General features: G+C 30.3%; 6 protein-coding genes across 6 annotated transcripts; 2 read left to right on the top strand and 4 right to left on the bottom strand.

Annotated features, from left to right (window-relative positions):
* Positions 1 to 256: 256 nt before the first annotated feature.
* DFA_10722 (uncharacterized protein) lies at positions 257 to 385 on the top strand (the record flags this gene model as incomplete). The annotated part of the gene is made up of 1 exon (XM_004351313.1): positions 257 to 385. One exon carries the CDS (start codon positions 257 to 259, stop codon positions 383 to 385), a length of 129 nt encoding a protein of 42 aa, XP_004351365.1.
* A 555-nt stretch (positions 386 to 940) lies between these two features.
* DFA_10721 (uncharacterized protein) lies at positions 941 to 2,749 on the top strand (the record flags this gene model as incomplete). Its single annotated transcript, XM_004351312.1, has 1 exon — positions 941 to 2,749. The coding sequence occupies one exon, from the start codon at positions 941 to 943 to the stop codon at positions 2,747 to 2,749; it is 1,809 nt and encodes a 602-aa protein (XP_004351364.1).
* Positions 2,750 to 2,858: 109 nt separating this feature from the next.
* DFA_10720 (phospholamban) lies at positions 2,859 to 4,764 on the bottom strand (the record flags this gene model as incomplete). The annotated part of the gene is made up of 6 exons (XM_004351311.1): positions 2,859 to 3,160; positions 3,243 to 3,477; positions 3,554 to 3,796; positions 3,866 to 4,012; positions 4,105 to 4,358; positions 4,695 to 4,764. 6 exons carry the CDS (start codon positions 4,762 to 4,764, stop codon positions 2,859 to 2,861), a joined length of 1,251 nt encoding a protein of 416 aa, XP_004351363.1.
* A 252-nt stretch (positions 4,765 to 5,016) lies between these two features.
* DFA_10719 (uncharacterized protein) lies at positions 5,017 to 5,643 on the bottom strand (the record flags this gene model as incomplete). Its single annotated transcript, XM_004351310.1, has 1 exon — positions 5,017 to 5,643. The coding sequence occupies one exon, from the start codon at positions 5,641 to 5,643 to the stop codon at positions 5,017 to 5,019; it is 627 nt and encodes a 208-aa protein (XP_004351362.1).
* Positions 5,644 to 5,801: 158 nt separating this feature from the next.
* Positions 5,802 to 10,641, bottom strand: DFA_10718 (uncharacterized protein; the record flags this gene model as incomplete). The annotated part of the gene is made up of 7 exons (XM_004351309.1): positions 5,802 to 8,209; positions 8,286 to 8,615; positions 8,696 to 9,067; positions 9,141 to 9,482; positions 9,545 to 9,847; positions 9,903 to 10,250; positions 10,326 to 10,641. 7 exons carry the CDS (start codon positions 10,639 to 10,641, stop codon positions 5,802 to 5,804), a joined length of 4,419 nt encoding a protein of 1,472 aa, XP_004351361.1.
* An 888-nt stretch (positions 10,642 to 11,529) lies between these two features.
* On the bottom strand, positions 11,530 to 15,752 carry DFA_10717 (uncharacterized protein; the record flags this gene model as incomplete). The annotated part of the gene is made up of 6 exons (XM_004351308.1): positions 11,530 to 12,039; positions 12,299 to 12,571; positions 12,648 to 13,031; positions 13,104 to 13,168; positions 13,259 to 13,582; positions 13,667 to 15,752. 6 exons carry the CDS (start codon positions 15,750 to 15,752, stop codon positions 11,530 to 11,532), a joined length of 3,642 nt encoding a protein of 1,213 aa, XP_004351360.1.
* Positions 15,753 to 15,912: the final 160 nt, after the last annotated feature.

Here is a 15,912-nt window from a genome sequence, read left to right as displayed (position 1 = left end):
TAAACTCGATATTATCCCCATCTACATCAACTCGTTGTCAATGATGTGCAGACGTAAAAACTACAACAAGGTCGAAGAGTATCTCAACAATCTACGCAACTTTATCGATCCAGAGGACTGGGACCAAATCGCCATGACCGTCATCGAAGTGTGTTCACTCGAGATGAAGGATCTCAAGATCCCCGAAAAGATGGTACAAAAGCTACACAGCCCACACAACTTTGTCCAAACTTGTATTCTATGTAACAAATTAAAAATGGCGTATCTCAAAGCCGTCCAACTACAATCACGTGAACTATTGCAAGTCATTCAAGACGAAGCTCAAAAAACAAATCAACCAACCATTTATAAATGGTGTCAAGAAGTTTTACAACAACAACTATAATAACTTTAATAATAATAATAATCATAATAATAATTGCAGAACTCGAGTATAGGTCACAAAATAAAAAAGAAAACAAATAGAATGGAAAATCATTAGGACTTTTCCGGATCACCAGATTTTTATAATAATCTCCCCAATTGCAGGTCTGACACTCCTCATTTTAATTTTTTAATTGTTTTTTGTTTTGAATCCCGACGGAGGATTCGCGGGTATTTTAACGGGCAATACCGAGCCACATAATATTATATTTGTTGCATTTTCACAGTCAACCACCTTCAAACACTTTCTACCAACAACGCAATACCACCAACACAATATCCCCATCCTTTTACATCCGATGAGAGATATTTCAGTTCAAAGGGGGTGAAAAGTTTAAAGAAGAAGATTAACACAAAGCAAAAGCTAATAATTCATACACATCAAATCAATCGTACTACTACTACTATTCTTTTAAACCACACTCACTCACATTGCAATTGAATTGTTTAAACATAAACAATCAACAGTTCTATACTTTATTTATTTATTTAAAAGAGAGAGATAAAATTTTAAGTCATGTTGACTCCAGAAGAAGAAGATGGAGCAGGATATATAATCAAAGGAGATGAAGAAACTCCAATGATCAAAGAAGAGGGGGAAGTCGGAGGAGAAGTAGAACAAGAGAAACCAATGCATTTACCAAGTATGATTAGTATTATGGCAATTGGATTCATTGCAAATGTAGAGTATGGTATTGTGATGCCTTCGGTATGGCAGTTTATCGTTTCGTTGGATGGTACAAATAATACGCTTGGTTGGGCACTCAGTGGATTCTCATTGGCACAACTTATATTCCTGCCATTGATTGGGTTCTGGGCCGACAAGAGAACGTTGCGTGAAGCGATTTGTGTCAGTTTGTTGGTTGGTATATCTGGTAATCTTGTCTATGCAATGTCAGTCTCTCCGTTGATGATTATCGCCGGTCGTCTCATTGCAGGTATTGGAAGTGCCAACATGGCACTCACCAACAGTTACATTGCATCGGTATCAACCAAAGAGCAACGAACTCGTTATATGGCCAAAGTCAACGGTATCAATGCCATTGGATTGGTGGCAGGTCCCATATTTAATCTTGCACTCGCCAAATTAAACTCTTCGTTTTGGATTAAAAATGTACACTTTGTATTCGACCCTTTACGTGGACCTGGTTGGATGCTCTCTGTCCTACTCTTTTTATGTCTCATTTCATTTATTTTCTTTAAAGAACCTACTTTTAATGAAAAACAACAAGCTCAAGGAGTAGAAACTAAATCAACTAAACCAACAACAACAACAACTACTCAACAACAATCGACAAATAATTATAGTGAAAAAACACATTTATTAATTAATAATAATAATAGTAATAATAATGATGGCGCAAACAATAATAATATTAATAATAGTGACTATAATTATAATAATTATAATAGTAATAATAATAATAATCAAAACGTTTCAAGATCAAATAGTAGAAATGATAGATCAACACCAACTAGTCCAATAACTAGTATGAATAATTATAGTAAGAAATATAATAATCAATCAAAGGCACAATCCAATGTAAATTCAATATCCAACATATCATCTGCATCCTACCATTTTTCAATTATTTATGGACAACAAATTCAAGGTGGCGATCATCAACAAGATCTTGCCAACCCTTTTCCAAAAAGAGAGGATACCTTTTTCAAGAAACTATTCAAATTGGTCAATGCATCGTTGTTGACCTGTTTCTTGATCAATTTTGTACAAAACTTTGTGTTTGGAGCTTTAGAGACACTTATCACGCCAATCACCCATCAGCAATACAATTTCGATACGCTAGATAATTCAGTCATGTATTCAGTCATCTCTGGTGAGGTGATTATATTCATTTTTGCTACAGTGTTTGCTGCCAACAAGGGTATTCAAGACAAGTATCTCATTCTATTTGGACAAGTCTTTTTGGGTGCTGGTCTTGCCATGTTGTTGGTCTTTTTCGGTGGCCCTGCTACTCGTCACGTTGAACTATGGAAATTTGCTCTATCAGTCATCATCACCACGATGGGTATCCCTACCCAAAACACCAGTATCTATTCTCTCTATTCAAAACTACTGAATCGTATCTATGGAGAGAATGAACCACAGGGTTTCCAAACTGGATTCATGATGCTCATGGGTAGCGGTGCTAGAATCCTCGGTCCACTACTCGCTGGTTATGGTTTGGATATGGCCAATAGATTCCCACTCTTTATCTTTTGTCTATCACTCTGGGTGTTTGATATTGGTGTAACTCTAATCTTTTGGAAGAAATTAACTTTTATTACAAAACCTGGTCAAAAGGCAACTATTGTTGCTCATTAAAAAAAAGGAAAAGAAAAGAAATACAATCAAGTTTCATAAATTATCAGATAGATAAAGATGTAATACAACAAAACATACACACACAACAATAAAAATTAATTTATTTTTTTTAAACAGATACTAAATAAGTTGATTCTGATGGACATATAGGTTTATCAAATTCATTGATAGAATCTGATTTTGTTGTCTGCATCATGTTGTTCCATAGACCGACGGCAGCCAATCGACCTCCATACTCATTAAAATGGAAACAATCAAATTCAGATACAAAGTTTCTCTTTACATGTGTCTCTGTTAGGAATGGTTGTACGACTGCTCTAAATTGAATATTTTTTGTTTTACTATCTTCATTTATATCATTTACAGCTTTAAGTATTACCTGATTTAAATCCTTTGATCTTTGATCCATTACTATATTGTTTAGAAAAAAATAATAATTAATTAATTATTTAATAAATATTTGACAGACTAAAAATATTTTGTAGTTTCATACCTTTTTTACCATCATCTGAAAGTGCACAAGTACAAGATCTCATGATCTTGTCACGCATGACACTACACATTTCACCTTTACCCATATTTGCAATCTCGGAAATATGATTAGGAATTAAAATTACATTTACAATCATTCTTGGGAATGACTTTCTCATTGATAATAAAGAATTATAATAATTATCTTTATAAAATGCTACAGTTGATGTATTTTTACCTTCACATGAATCACAAATCTAAAAATAAAGAAAAAGGAAAAGAAAAAAGATTAATAATCTAAAAAATAAATCAATGTAATTTAATTTTACATACATCATTGTTTCCAATATAATAATTTAATAATTTCCAATCTCTGATTATATCAACAGTTGGTTTGATTTCATCAATGTAATCTGCTAGATATTCTATTTGTTCTGGGACATCATTCAGGATTGCCGTCGACATTGCGCCATTTAATTTGTGGCAAGTATCGGGACTTCTTGCAATCTCTCTCATTGATGTTGGGAAGAAATGTAGTAATGGAAGTGATCTTCCAAATGATTGTCCTGTTGTATTCTTTTTTTAAAAAGAAAAAAAAATTAATCAATAGATTTTAGGAATGGTTATTGGTTTTAGAATATTTACAGCTCCAATGGCAGCCAAAAAATTTGGAATTGAAGGAGTCTTTGGATCACCTCCAATGGACCATGACTTTCCTCTAGACTCACCAACATAACTTCCAAAACCATGATATGTTAATCCAAATGCTGCCGAAAGGGAATCACCAACAGCCTACATTAAAAAAAAATAATTAATTGTTTTTAAAAAAGGGTAAATTAAATTTGATAGAATAAATATTTATAATGATATAATTATTTACATACCAAGACAACTTTAATATCAACTGGTCTAACCGAATAAATATCATTTGGATAGTATGTTGATTTTTTTAATACAGGACATGACAATGAATAATCAACTGGAGCAGGGGTACTTGGTGAAAACCATCCATCTGTATCTTCAACTTGTTCTGCCTGTTCTTGATTTGGGAAAACACCTCCAATTAATGAGATTACTATTATTAAAAATACAAAAATAACTTTCATCATTTCAAAAATGATCTTTGAAACTTTTAAAACTATATATAAAATAATATCTATCTATTTTGAGAATAAATTAAATATAGATTTTGGGGAAACAAATAAAATAAATTGATGGGGACAAACAGTATAGTATTATCTTTAAATGATGATAATGATGATAAAGAGAGTGTTAAATCACTCCCTCTATTATTATTATTATTATTTTAAAAATAAAATGATCCAATTACACAACACAACGCAACCCCTTCCGATTGTCACATTACTTTGAAGCAAAGAAAGAAGAGTGAGTAGCAGTGGGAAAAAGAAGCAGAAGACATAAATAGGGAGTTCTTATCACGTTTCGAGGGTATGAAAGCCGGCAAACAACATGCCATTAGATTTTACACACTGTAACAAATTCCACTCAACCTTTTCATCCTTCACACGTGATTCTACATACATATAAATATATATAGAATATTTATATTTACATATACGATACGGCATTTGATAGATTGATTGGTTGCCAATCAAAAGGGAAGTGGTGGGGTTGATGGTGTGTTTGTATTGTGCAAATTTGTGTGTAAATCACCATCTATCCTCCATCCAGTCTATCTATCTATAATATTATTTGAAGAGTGGTTAGTGACACTCCTTTATTTATATGTATCTAGATAATGTTTTAAGCAAGATGATGAAGTACTTCCTTCTTGCTTAACAAAACTGATTAAATTTGATGGTCATGATATCCCTTGGAATTGGTGATCCTCTTTTGCATTCATAAAGAGTAGTACTGTTCGTTGATAGTATACCAGTCGTCGTACATTTATATCTATTCCATTCAGCTCTATTTAATAAAAATGATCTAATAGACTTGCTTGATTGGGTGTAGTAATCAAGTTCGAGTTGGTTTGCATTAACATCATCTTTTTTCTTTTTCTTTTGATTATTGTTCATTGATTCTAATTCATGTACTAATAATTGCCATTGATCAATAGTATTGTTTAAAAGTTGGTCATTTTCAAGTCTCTTGTTGTGTATGACCAATGCTTTTTCTCTTCTTCTCTTTTTCTTTTTATCCTTGAGTGTTAGTTGACTGTTGATTTGGTTGTCATCTATCCTTTCTAGATGGTCAATATCTGACTCTATAGATTGACCCAATTCTCTAATATGTCTAAGTATTTGATGTTGATTAATCTCTTGTTCGAGAATCTCTTGACACAAACTATCATTTTCCTTTTCTGCTTCCTCTTTATTACTTTCGACAATATCAATTAAACTTGATAACTTTTCAATCTTATTATTTAAATCATATAATTCTATTTTAATTGATTTATTCATCTTAACAGTAAATATAAATATAATATTATATATTATTATATCTCTTTTCTTTTTATAAAACAATAATACAACAATACAAATATTTTGAACACACACAATTAATTATAATTGTGTTGGAATAATATTTATTTATTTATTTATTTATTTATTTTACTTTGTTAATCTTTAATTATTTTTGATTTAATTAAGAATAATTTAACATGATATTTATATTTAATTAATAATACGACTAGGGTAGTAGTGACTAATCCAAAGAGGATGACTGCAACAATAAATCCAATCAATAGATTCTGTGACAATAGTGGTGGTTCGTCAATAGGACCCTCCCATCGTTGCGTCATATTTAAACATTTGTAAATTTGGTCTAATGAATTCTCACCACGTTTACTACCACCTTTACTTTGACGAGTATTATAATTTGGATCAACAATCATTTGAAATGTAGGATCGATTGATATGGATTGACGATAATATGGAACAGTGATACCAATTTTGAATGTACTCTTTTTCTTGTTATTATTATCACTTCCAGCAGATACATTGAAATCAACCAAAGTATTTGAAACAATGACAGGTCTGTCACCATCAATTGTAGCATTATGAATGAATCTTGAATATAAAGCTTGATCATTCACACCAATTTGTAGCCATGTCATATCATACACTTGTTTGTTATTAGAGTACCCAATTAATTTGGTGAGACATGCATCTCTTTCTTCTTGATCATTACCATTGATAACATTACCAATCGATGCCAACATGATCAATTGTAATGGATTTAAAGGACTATCAAATGTATATGATGTCATATTGATAGTATACTTTACAGTATTAATATTATTTCCACCGTATTGATTGTTGTTGTTGTTGCCGCTCTTCACATAACCCAAGAAATCAATAGTTACATTTAAAGTTGTTTTTAGTTGATTTGGTAGGACTGATGTATAAATTAATGAAGAGGATTGATTATAAATTAATTTCCAGTCTAGTTGATAAGAGTTTACAATGATTGAGTTATTATCAAATGATAATTCACGTAATTCAATAATTGATATATCAGCTTGTGATTGGTTTGTTTTGAATCCCACAGAAGGAGATTTGATCGATGCAATAGGTGGGAATTCAATCAATGGCAAGAATGAACAATCCGCACCTGTAAATGTACCAACATTACATTTACATCCAATTTCATTATCACATTTACCTTGGTTACTACATTGTATTGGATATAATGATGATGAGTTGGAGGAAGAGGAGGAAGAATTGTTGGTAGGGTAAAGACTTGCAAGTTGACAAGGAGGAGATGAAGGTATGAAATTGATTGGGGATAATATAAGAGGATTTGATAATTGATCAAATACTTGAATATTACATAAACATCTTTGAGATGAAATGGGTGATTCAATCTTTGCAATTACCATTATTTCTTCATCATCATTTGTTGTTTGGTTGGTGTTGTTGCCACCAATAATGAATAGACCAAGTATAGTTGGTTGTTGAATAGGTGTAGAATCCATACAATTTAGATAAATCTTGGTGTTTGTTTGATTAGAGTAATCTTGTAGATTTAATCCTTTGATTGTGGTGACACCACCTTTAGCATCAACTGGTGTAATACTTGAAATGGTTGGTAAAGATTCAGATGATGCTGGTCCTAGTAAACTCAACATTGAATTGACATCAAATAAACTTGACAACTCTGAAGAGTCATAACCTCTAGTATTTAAATTATTATCTGTCAATCCATAAATTGACATTAATACTTGTTGTTGTCCTCCAAATGGAATAGTATTATTAAATTGTATCAATCCACTTGTTTTTAAACCATTTCCAACTATAATTGTATCATTATTAACATTATTACTATTATTGTTGTTGATAGGAATCTGGATTGAAAATAATTCCCAAGTATTACTAATTAAATAAATAAATGGAGAGTGTCTAGGTGATAGTCCTGATCCACTAGTATCAATGATTTCCAAACTAAACATCATTTCAAATGGATTTGTTTTACTTTGTCTATATTCAAATGATTTTAGTATTGGTGGGGACGAAGAGTTGGAGTTGGGGTTGGAAGAGGAGTTGGATGGAGGAGTTACAGGACATGTAACCGGTAGATTAGGGGGTATACCATTTGAAAAGCTTTTAAATGGATTGTAAGGGTATGAATCTCCATACAGATCAAAGGTGTTACAATTATTTCCATCATCACATAGTTTTAGATATGATACTTGGTAGGTTTGTGGCTGGCATGTTGTTGGTGTACTTGCAGAGTTGTTATATAAAATGGTACAGTTGATATTGACCATTGTCGAATTGGCACTATTTATAATTTGACTAGCAGGTACTGAATACAAAGTAAAATTAAATGGAATAGGATCACGAGTTGACATGACACCCAATTCAAAATATCCACCATAATAACTATTACCATCGGATACATTCTTTTTTGACATGAATCCATTACCAAACATATCTTGAATAGTAAAACTAAATATTATTTTTTGGTTATTATCATTTGCAATATTCATAAAATGTACAATTGGTCCAATTATATCTCCTTGTTCTAAATATATAAAATAAAAAATAGTAAATAAATATTAATATTATTATAGTTTTTCTTTTTTTTTTTTACGACATACCATTAATAATAGTTAAAGATTTTTCAAATGTTAAATCAATTAAATCATGATCGATCCAATCATACAAGAAATGGTATACAAGTTTACCAGATAATATACCACGAGGAATATCGATGATGATTTTATACAATCCAAGTGATTCAACCCAAGCACCTTGAAATAGGACCGGTTTAGAAAAAGGTGAAAATGAACATTTAATCCATGGTTTCCAATTCTTATCAATCATTGAATCATTCTTTAATCCAAATGTTAATTCAACACTATTATCTAAATTATTTGAATCTATAGAACTTGGTTTAAATTCAAATAATTTTAAATCCTCTAATTGTACTAAAATAAATGGAAAAGAAAGAACTAATTAATATATTATCTATATATATATTAATTGATTATTTATGGTTTAAACATACATTGATTTGGTAATAATCTACGTATTTTAATAAACTTTGTACCAATGATATCATTTTCAAAGTATCTTTTTGAATTACCAGCTTTATCAAATACTTCAATAAATCCAATAGGTAATCTGTTGCTGCTGGTTGATTGTAGTTGATTGTTATTATTATTATTATTATTGTTACCAATATTAATAATAGAAGTGAATAATGCACTTTTAGGTGACCCCAATTTAATATCAGACAATGTTAATACTTTCCAATCATTTACATTGATCTTTTCAACTCCAGATATATCATCAGATACAAATAATCTAATTGATATTGTATTATAATCAATTAAATCTACAATTATATTATTTAATTTTGGTGCTAAATTATCATATTCTATTTTAAAAAAAAGAAATAAAACAATTAGAATGGTATATCTAATAAATACTTTATAAATGTTTTTACATACCTAATTGATTTTGATTATTATTTAAAGAAGATGAAAATAATAAAAATGGATTTGATGATGTTGATGACAAGATTGATGAATTATAATTGATTCTATAACCATTTGAATTAACAAATGGTAATGGCAATTGAATTGATGAATCTGTTTTTGATTTTAATCCAAATGGATAATTAATTGGTAATGATAATCTTGGTGATTGGTTACCAGAAGTACCAGTTAACACTTGAATGTAACTTGATGGTAAAAATAATGAATTTTGATTACTTTGAATTGTAATCATAGTATTATTCCAATCTATATTACTCTGATTCTTTGTAATAATTAAATTAAAAGGATTATTAACTAAATGTTCAAAAAAAAATAGATTAGTTTAATAATTCATTCAATTAATTTAATTTACATACAATTATTTTTAAATAAAAAAGATTGATTTGGAATAGATGAAGTTAATAAAGATGTAATGGTGATATTAGTGACACCATTTGATAATTTCGAATCGAATAAATAGAATCCATTTAATTGGGATCCTTGAACTCTAGTCATTTTAACCTTATTAGTTTGACCTGATGAAGAAGATGATGGTAATAGGATCGATGTTTGATTTCTTTGGATCAAACACATTATATTTGGATTATTCCTACTTGATATAATACCATTCATACTATTCGTATCATTGTATCCAATACAATTTATATTCCCATTATCATCTAAAATAATTAAATTAAATTAATATTATAAATAAATTATCAAACAATGTCATACTTGAATAAAATAATTTTGGTAGTGTAATTGTCAAGTTTGAAATGGTATCACTTAGAGTGAACCTTAATATATCGGCGGTAAGGGATACTCCTCCAACCATCATATTGTCTCCAACAGGTACAATTAATTTAAATAACCCTCTTTGCACTTGACCTTTTTCAATAATAACTGGATGTAATTGACATGGAATGAATTGTTGGAATAAACAAGTTGATTGGTTACCAACATAATCATTTCTACCAAATCCAGGTGACTGATAACTTATATTTACATAAACTTGTATTTCATTTTGATCGATATTATATTGAAAATTAAAATATTCATTTAAACTCAAAGGTAAAGTAATTTCTAAATGACAAAGAGAGAGATAATATAAATATAAAAATATACTATCAATTATATATATATTTGTGTAATATATACTTTTACAATAATAAGTAAATGATTGAATTGGTTGATTATTTGAATTAATTTGGTATTTTGAAGTTGGTAGTGATCCTGACAATGGTACTTGGTAGTTGCGAATGGTCCATAATTGTTCAAGGGTACTATTGTCCCAAGATACCAATTCACCTCCATCAATCAATGGTTTAACATCACCTCCATAGATTGATTTAATACCTGTCTGCCAATCAATCGATGATTTACTTGTAAATTGAATCAATACATTGATTTGAATCGTACAAGAATTTGGACCATTTTGATATGATTCCAAACTTAAACTTGAAGAATCCCCCATTCCATTATTAACATTGATTCTAGTAATATTCAATGCATTTGCATTCGATATAGAAACTACAACAATTATGTAAAATATAAATATTAATACAAATAGATCTCTTATCTACAAACTATACTATATACTATACCTATGATAATAAATAATAGTAATATTATTATTAAACTTCTTCTTTCTCGATTGTTGTACATTTGATAATAATAATAATAATTATACAACATGATTAAATATATAAATATAAATAAATAATGATAATTGATGTTGTTGGTGATGTATAAGAAGCAAGAATTGGTAGGTATTGTTATTATTGATCGGATTAGCTGCAGCTACAACTTAATTCATTCAATCCAATCTATCCTCGCTCTCTCTCTCTCTCTCTCCCTTTCACTCCTCTCCATCCAATTCATCTTCTTTCTTTCATCTTCTCTTTTGATTTCACAAACCCTCATCCTCTTTTTGATTTGATTTGATTTGATTTGATTTGATTTGATTTGATTTGATTTGATTTGATTTGATTGATCTATCGATAGATTGTGTATATCTTCAAAAGTGATGCACATGTTACTGTATAATGTGTATGAATGGGGTTTAACCGTGTGTGTGAGGGATAGTTGATCGACAGGCACTGGTTCAGTTTGAAAGGGTTTTTTGACTTGAACTTCAAATTTTGACACCTTGCACCCAATTTAGAAACAACATATAATATTAATATGATGGAATGGTTAAATTTAAATTTCAACGAATTAAAAAGGTCTATTCAAACAAACGATCTGATTTTAAAATTGTTTGTTTAAACTAGTGAAAGAAATTGATAATACCTACATTAAAGATTTATCATTTCTTTCACATTTTTTGTTTATATATTATTATTATATTATATCGATGGGTTTAGTTGGAGGATTGTTGTTTAGATGGGTAATCTGCCAAAGATCCCCATGAATTTCCAATCTTCATTGCAACCTTTAAATCTACCTTTAATTCAGTAGAACATTCCATCATATGTTTGATTTTTTCCAAAATGTCTGGTTTAATTTCCAACATTACATTTGGTATTTCGAAAATCAATTCATCATGAATTTGAAGTAATAATCTTGCTTCTATTATATCATCTTTGTTTTGTTGTTGATTCGTTTGACCTTGTTGTTGACCTTGTTGTTGTAAAATTTGATTGACTTCTTTTGATTCTTGAATTAATAGTTGATTGATTCTAATCATAGCAGCTTTGATAATATCGGCAGCACTACCTTGTATAATACTATTCACAGATTGACGATCAATCTCTCCTGGTGTAAGATGTGGTGAATAGAATGTACGATGTCTACCTAGAAGCGTTCTAACATATTTCAATTTTTTAGTATCTGCTTTTGTATCATTAATAAATTTTTTTACTTTTGGAAACTAAAAATAAATAATAACCCAAAAGTTAGTATATACTTTAGGTTTTTTACATGATGATTGGATGGTATTGTACAGAATTTAAAAACCCAGTAATATAATTTTGTGCATCCATTCTTGAAACACGTAGAATTTTCGATAATGTGTCTGGACCCATTCCATACATGATACCGTATACGATACGCTTGCTAGCTTCTCTTTGGTATGATTGTACGTCGTTTATATCGATACCTAATCGATGGGCCGTGATCATTTTCAATACATCTGCGTCTTGTTGGAAGAAATGCAACAAGTGTTCATCATCAGACTGATGTGCCATTACTCTCAGTTCAATTTGACTATAATCCAATGCAACCATCGTGTATCCCGGTCTAGTTCTAAAACAATCTCTAGCATTGATATGAACGGTGCTAGCATTGGTAGTACCTTCTTCTTCATCATCTGATACATCATCATCATCATAATCATTTCCATCACCATCTTCTTTATCACTAACCTTTATATTGGCTACATTCCTTGGAATTTGTTGTACATTCTAAAAAAAATAACAAAAATAATAATTAATTTTAATTAGACCTTTTTTTTTCTTTTTTTCTTTTTAAAAAGCTTACAGGTGAAGAACTTGAAAGTCTACCAGTTGCAGTACCAGTATGATTCCATGATGTATATATATTTTGACCAACACTTATATACTTTTTAACAAATATATTGTTGAATTGGCTAAAACGTTTATGATCTAAATAGATACGACAGGCCATGATCAAATTCTCCATGTCACCATTCTTTGCTTTCTCTTCCTTTAAAGAGAGATCAATTTCAGCAAACTTTCTCAAAGTTTGTGCCTTGGCGTCTGGAATCTGTGGTATACGACTTGGTTTGATTTGATTAATACATGACAATACTACACCACGTTGACTCAATCCAAAATCATCCATTTTAATACCAAGTCCATCTCTTAATAAATGAAATTGTTTTGTTATATTTTCAAGAAGAGACTAAAAATAAATAAATACAGTAAATAAGTAAAAGGGAGAAAGGATATAAAATTAATAATAATAAATATTTACATCAATATGAACTTGACATGTTTTCAAAGCTTCACTACAAAATGATACACCATAATACTCCATTTCTAAAAATTAAAAAAAGAAACAAATAAATGTAAATGTATTAGTAATTTGAATTTTAATTATTAATTATTAATTAAAATTATTTAACATACTTGAAAGGATTGGAATAATTTGCATTTCTTGAAGTGGTTCCAATTTAGCGTCAGATAATTTATGTTCTAAAATTAATTGTAAAATTGAACCATTTCTAATATCATTTGCAAGGCATGTATAATTTGATACAGTCATAGAAGGATTAATATTATTATTATTATTGTCTGTATGTTGATCCAAATTTTTAATCACATTGGCCATTTCAAGTTTATCATGGCTATCTATTTGATACTCTACGACCAATGTTGACATATCAACTCTTTTAGATTCAGGTTTATACATCCATGCAAGTATCTTTGGATCCCAAATATTTTTTGGTGAAACTAATTAAAATAAATAAATAAATTAAATAGAAACATTAATAACATATAATTATATCCTATATATATATATTTGGTTTAACTTACAATAAGTATTATAGGCAAAAAATATTTTAAAAGATTCTTGACAATTAAATGAAACCTTTTTAATTGCTTCATTCTCCAAGATTCTAATTAATAGTTCAGTGTTTTTAATTGCAATTGGTCTATTTTCAAATCCTTGGTAGACAATGGGAAGAAAGTATTTCTCGAGTGCCATGTTTTTAGATGTGTAATTGGTATCGTTGTATGAAAGTATCCATAGTGCCACTCCAATAGCTTCAAAGGTTGGTTCGTGGGCGATTGGTGACGTGTCTGTTGACTTTCTCTTTTTCTGTTTTTCTAGGATTGGCAATCTAACATTTGTTTTGTTATTGTCGTATACGACACCCCATACAACCATCGATACTCTAAGAGTTGATAAATGTTTGTCTAAAGCTTCTATCTTGACCTTGTCATTTACTTGTGTGTATCCATCTGGTGCAGTCCATTTAGTTGATTCAATTCTTTTATCTTGTAGAGTCATAAATGGTTTCTTGTTTCGGTTTTCCTCCTCTTCTGAAACTCTAAAATCTTGTGCCAGAGTAGATTCATCAAGTTTTTTGTTTTTAACTGATTCATATTGAATGGGTGTCTTTGTCGGAGTTTTAGAAGTAATCTTTTTAAATCCATTTGTTTTACCTATTTCTGTTGGTGATTTTGAAGGTGTTGTTGAAGAAGGTGCAGATTTCTTTCTTTTTGTTGGTGTTGGTTTAATTGGAGTTGATATAGTAGTTGAAGTAGAAGTAGTTGATGTTGGTGAAGAAGATGATGGTGGTGGTGAAGATGAAGGTGGAGGTGGTTGTTGTTGTTGTTGTTTAACAGGAGTTGCTTTACTAATAAAACCATCATCATCAAATGATCCATTATTACTACCATCAAAAGAAGAGTCATTAGAATTGTCTCGAGCATATGCATAAAAGGTTGGTGTTGGTTTTGAAGTTGACGTAGTAGATGATGTATCCATCTCAAATGGAATTGTTTTCATTCCAATTGAACTCACATTTGATGATGGATTTGCATATTGGAGTGGTTGTCCATTTGTGGTGGTTGTCATCATCGTTGTAATTGATGGTGATGGTGCAACCCATCCCTCACCATCCTTTGAAAATTTTGTATTAAATCCACCATTATTACCATTACTAGTAGTACTACCATTCATAGATTGATGCATCTTGTAAATATTTCGACTTTGTTGTTGGAGCAATACTCCATCTTGATCTTCATCTCCAGTTGTATTTATACGTTGAATTGGTTGTATATTATTTCTATAACCAAAATTATTATTATTGTTATTATTATTATTGTTATATGGGATGGTAAGATTTTTAGTTGGTTGTGATGTATTGTTTGTTTTTGGAGAAGGAGGAGGAGGAGGTTTAGATGTGATCTTCAAAGAAATAGTTTTCTTTGTTGGTGAAATTATGGGGTTTGTAGAAGGAGTTGTTGGAGTATTTGTTGAAGTAGTTGGTGATGGAGCTACCATCGCTTGATCATCTTCACTTCCCAATGATAAAGTTGATGGTGGAGACATTGTACTAGTAGCAGCATTACTATTACTATTGTTGTGCGTGGCGGTGTTGGTAATTCCAATATTGAGTAATGATTTGATTGGTGAAGGTAAAGGTGATAAATCACCATCAGAATGAGATCTAGTAGGTGATGTCGTCGTCGTAGTACGATTGGTAGGTGAGAAACCAACACTATTACTTCTTTGTGTAAAATTATTATTATTATTATTATTATTATTAATATTGGGGGATAAGGCAACTTTGTTGTTATTGTAGTTATTTGGGAGGAGAAGAGATGTAGGAGAAGTAGTTGTAGTAGTAAAAGAAGAAGAAGAAGGTGAAGTAGTCATAGTTGTTGTTGTTGTTGTTGAAGTTCTATTAGGACTACTATTATTGTTGTTGTTAGTACTACTACCTTGCAAAGTTGAAGAAGAAGGGGATATAGGTTTGGGTAATGGAGATATCTTCAAAGACACAGTTTTCTTCTTTTGAAGAAGATCCAAGAACGCCTTTGATGGAGGTGGTGGAGGCAAATCATCATTACCATTAAATATAGAGTCAAACTCTGTTGTATTGTTTGTCATCGTGATCGTCTATTGTATTGTATTGTATAGTTGTATCCTATCTATCTCGTATACAGGTGCAAGTCTGTTTCTTCAAAAGGAGGTGTGTGTGTGTGTGTTGTATGAATGATGCACCCACTAATAAATTAATTTATAAAAGAGTGTGTGAGTGTGAGTGTGT

Source organism: Cavenderia fasciculata (genome assembly GCF_000203815.1).
Source record: "Cavenderia fasciculata unplaced genomic scaffold Scf_EUAJFUG01CK1KI-5, whole genome shotgun sequence".
In the NCBI taxonomy this organism is placed as follows: Eukaryota; Evosea; class Eumycetozoa; order Acytosteliales; family Cavenderiaceae; genus Cavenderia; species Cavenderia fasciculata.
Note: the sequence above shows the minus strand (reverse complement) of the source record. Positions and strands in the feature narration are given on the sequence as shown.